The sequence below is a fragment of the Etheostoma spectabile genome, chromosome 18 (assembly GCF_008692095.1).
Source record: "Etheostoma spectabile isolate EspeVRDwgs_2016 chromosome 18, UIUC_Espe_1.0, whole genome shotgun sequence".
NCBI classification, from domain to species: domain Eukaryota; kingdom Metazoa; phylum Chordata; class Actinopteri; order Perciformes; family Percidae; genus Etheostoma; species Etheostoma spectabile.
The window spans coordinates 22,206,102-22,210,865 of NC_045750.1; the positions used below are offsets into that span (position 1 = coordinate 22,206,102).

The following is a 4,764-nucleotide window of genomic DNA, read 5'->3' on the forward strand; positions in this document are numbered from 1 at the left end:
AGAGCATTTGTAGCCTGATCCTGGTCCCTAGTCCTGGTCCCTGCATTTGACCAATCAACATTTGGGTCCCACATAGCATTGAAATCTGCACCAACAATGAAAGAACACACTTAACTCCAGCATTTGATTGGTGAGCGTATTATAGAAATTGCCATTAAAATTTTGGTGCATAAACTGACACAAATGCAATTTTCCTAGCACCAAACTCTGTTGTACACAATCCTGCCTGTATCATCTGACCAAGAGGATAACACTTTAAGTGGGAGGTTGCGTTTGACAACAATGGCTACTCCTTTTGTTTTAGAAGTTTCTGAGGAGGATGCAATTGTGTGATAAAATCTATTGGCTAAACGGCCGGGGTCCACCTGCAATAAATGAGTCTCCTGTAACAATGCAATGTCGACATTTCTCTTTATTAGTAAGCCCAGAGTGCTGGCTCATTTATGAGGAGCATTCAGTCCGCCACAATTCCAAACTTAAAAATTGAAAGATCACCCATTATCAAAAAAGCTGTGTTCAAAATGAAAGTATATGTGGATGTCGCTACTACCTTTCACTTCGCTAAATCCTAACAATAATGCATCCAAAGTTACGTCTCTCAACGCAAAACATGTAAAACACACAACAACCGATGAGACATTGATACAGAGGAGAGAAGGGGGGAAACACGGCCAGAGACATTCAAATTTGGTCTGTGATCAAGATTGGATACGGGGCAGCAAAAAAGGAACACCAACCCATAAATATCAGGTTGCAACAACAACTGGTTCCACATTAAATTAACATCAGAATCAACACATTTTCCGTCAACAGAAACAAAAAGCACTAAACACCTTGGAAAGGAAACTCTAGCCTAGCAGTGTCCCAACTAACATTTGGAGAGTAGACAATATGAAGCTAGGCCGACATAGCATTCAGAAACACAGTCTCTGTAATCGTATCAGACAACCGTGCGATTAGTAGTGATATTATTCTTTGGGCTATCATTGTAGATTTGGTTGGCTCTCATAATCTCTATCTGAGCATCTGTTTGGACATCGGTTCGAACCCATTGGCATGCCGTCTGCGAATCTCCATAGAAAAAGAATGTCTCCTGGTCGTTTCGCAGCCGAATCTACTGTGTCAATGTGAAGGCGGCGTCAGCCTCGCAATCTCTGTGAACTTTGGAGAGGAGGGGCCAGGGGAAACCACTCTGTCCAGTATTTTGAATTCTGACTGCAGTAACTACACTGACCAAAATTATAAACACAACACTTTTATTTTTGCCCCCATTTTTCATGAGCTGAACTCAAAGATCTAAGAGTTTTTCTTTGTACACAAAAGGCTTATTTCTTTCAAATATTGTTCCCAAATCTGTCTAAATCTGTGTTAGTGAGCACTTCTACTTTGCCGAGATAATCCATCCACCTCACAGGTGTGGCATATTCAGATGCTGATTAGTTTTATCACCCATGATACTAAGGCTATAATAGAAAAGTAAAATGTACAATAGGCATGTAGGAGGAAAATAGAATACTGAATTCAAAGTACCTTACAGTTGTACTGATTATTTCCATCATCATTATTTACAGTATTTGATATCATATGGGAAAAGGTACACAACCTTATTTGTTTAACAGTAATTTAGTTTTCTTGCGAACGTCACAGAAAGTGCTTTTATTTTGAAGTAGCGTACACGGAAGTTGTCTGTTGTGTAGTCTTGCTAGCTTACTGAGATGAGCGTGAGACGCCATCACCGGGAAAAGTGCTTCTAACCATAGACAGTTAAAGAAAGCTTCCAACAGACTTCACCGCTCTCAATTGCAAGTCTATGGCGTCGCCTTGTCCATTTCTTTAACTGTCTATGGGGGTGATGCACGGCTCTTCCGGGTGCGGAGCGGTACGGAGGAGAGGCGGCGGCGTTGTTGTGGGTGCAGCATCCAGAGATTCATTCAGAGAAGACGGCGACAATGGCCGAAATATCATTGTATCTCACTAACGTCAATGTGTCGATAGGACAGGCCATGAATGCGACGCAGGTCGGTAAACCGCTTTTTCTTTTATATTTATCACGTTAGCCTTTTGTTTGAATGAATGTGGCTAATGATGTAGCCCAGCTCCTGTAGCTTGTTGTCACTTGTCAGCTGTGTCATGTCGGTCTGCTTGGTCACGATATTACACTAGAAATACCTTTTTTTTTTTTTTTTTTTCATCAAGTTATCCCAGGCCCAGCAGCACAGTTTTTATCCCACCCATAGACCGTTAATATCCATTTAGTCTATGATGCCACCGTGCTGCATTGACTAACTGACTCCCTTAAGAAAATAGTCCCATAATAACACACTTGATTGTGATGTCTTCCCAGACTCAGAGCCGTAACCCGGCCGGAGGCTTTGAGAGTGTGGAGCTGGGGGTGCTGAAAGAGAGAGAGGGACAGGAGCATCGGGAGAAGGTACCTCGCAGGATCATCCATTTCTCCAGCGGGGAGACCATGGAGGAGTACAGCACCGACGAGGAGGAGGGAGAGGACAAGGAGCTGGAGAGGAAAGACCTGCTGTCCTCCCCGGTCGAACCGGTGAGGGTGAGGAACGCTGGAGGGACGGGGGGGACTCAATGAGGACAAGGGGTTATGATGGAGGCAGTGGTGGAATGTAACTAAGTACATATACTCCAGTACTCTACTTAAGTACATATTTGAGGAACTTTTAATGCCACTTTATACTGCAACTCCACTACGTTTCAGAGGGAAATATTGTACTTTTTACTACATTCAAGACAGCTTTAGTTACTTTACCAATTAAGATGTTGCACACAAAACAGTAGTTTATAAAATGTTTTATTACAACTTAAACTTCCCTATAACTACAGCTGAAATGATTAGCCGATTAAACACAGAACTGATTTTTTTTTTGCCAGTTTCTAAAATGTGATGCTTTTACTTGTAATACTTTAAAGGCATTTTCCTGATGATAAGTACATATTTTTATTTAAGTTACATTTTCGATGCAAGACTTTTACTTTTAACAGAGTATTTTTTTTTTTTACAGTTTGGTGAGTAAGGGATCTGAATAATTCTTCCACCACTGGATAGATAAAAGTGTGTGTGTGTGTGTGTGTGTGTGTAACAAGGAATTTGTGTTTACATAAATTTAGTCTATGACTAAAATTCATAAATGTCCTCTTGGCTCTATGTTTTTGTGTTGCAGTCAAAGTTGACCTGGGGTCCATACTTTTGGTTTCACATGTGGAGAGCTGCCACATCCACCATCTCAGGTTAGTAAACATTATTTTTTTGGCAACCTGATGGACCCCGGGCCGGTATCATGAAGCATGATTGTCTATCTTTGAGCTTGACTCAAGTTTTCTGGTATCATAAAGCCGGCGTCACAACCAGGGTAGATCACCACCGCTGAGTTTCCCTGGCCTGGTATTTACCAGTTGTTGCCCGAAAACTCTAATAGTCTCCAGTCAGAATGACGGGTGGAAATAATACCCTCTGCACAATTTGAATTGTGTTAAAATATGCCTGGTGTAGTTGTGTTTAAGGCCTGTATGAATCCACTTCTAGTTCAACAGCGGAAAAAACGGTTCGCGCATGGTGCAAAAGTGTGTCTTCATTATTCATATGTGTATTTTAGGCGCAACATGCAATAAACCAATCAGTGTCATCTCCCATCATCTTTAAAAGTCAGGCGTGTTTGTACCTTGGCGAGTTTCTATGATGGCAAATTTGCACCGTAATATTTTTATTTTTATTCTTTTGCATGTTTGTGTGCTTCTGCACATCCCTGTGTGTGTGTGCGTGTGTGTGTGTGTAACAACTAGTGTGCAACAAGTAGTGTGCACGCTTTTTTGTGAACAACTACATATTAGAGAAGAAAAATATTCAATAAAATAGATTAAGAAGAAAAAAAAATTTAGAGGCGACCCCCACCCCACCCACCTCTGGATCTCTCTAAAACTCTTACAGGACAAGAGAGACCACAAAACAAAAAATGCACTTACAGGTAGTGAATTACAGCAATTTCTTAATCTTATCTGCCATTGTTTGCCTAGCTAAAATAGTGTTGGTTCTAGCTGTGCATTCTTACCACTGATAGCTCCATATCAACTATGTCTATGTATGTCTTAATCCATTGGGACTTAGTGATTGTATGTGGAGGTTTCCAGCGTAAAGCCAGCATCTTCTTGGCAGCAGTGATGCCTGTTAAGAGCATACATATTTTCCAGCTTGTCATCTTTATTAAGGAGGTATCATTCAAAAGTAGCACAGTGGGAGAACATGGTACAGCACAGACCTCACCCCAAAAAAGCTTCACGTCCTTGCATTCCCAATACACATGCATGTATGAGCCTATAAGTCCATCTGAGCAGACGGTACAGCTTGGATATGGTTAACGTTTCATGAGAAAGTTTCTCCTAGGGGTGAGGTAAGTCCTGTGGATATTATTGAAATGGATCTGTTGATGGTCTGGGTTTATCCCAGTCCAGTGAATCACCTTCGCTGTAGCGTTCCAGATCGCCAGACCACCCTAGTAAGATAGGGAGGGTTTTATAAGAGGCATCCCGGTATAAGTGAATACATTTGGGAGACTGAACCTCTTTTTTGCTATTGTACAGAATGGAGTCAAAAGGGTGGGTATTAAGAGGAGAGCCCAATGGTTTTCCATATGCTTTCATAGATGATTGCAGTACAGAAAAGTACAGAAAAAAAGATGTTCCAGGCAATTGGTAAGACAGTCTCAGATCATTAAAGTCACAAAGCCCATGTATACCCCTAGAGCT

The 4,764-nt window shown here is 41.4% G+C and overlaps 1 protein-coding gene across 1 annotated transcript in view; it reads left to right on the forward strand.

The window, feature by feature from the left end:
• Positions 1-1,828: 1,828 nt before the first annotated feature.
• LOC116706184 (protein FAM177A1-like) overlaps positions 1,829-4,764 on the forward strand; it is a 4,950-nt gene continuing 2,014 nt past the window's right edge. The window contains 4 exon segments of the mRNA XM_032542873.1: positions 1,829-1,927; positions 1,929-2,018; positions 2,345-2,560; positions 3,186-3,252. Coding sequence (XP_032398764.1) covers positions 1,844-1,927; positions 1,929-2,018; positions 2,345-2,560; positions 3,186-3,252 — 457 coding nt within the window. The 5' untranslated portion in view covers positions 1,829-1,843.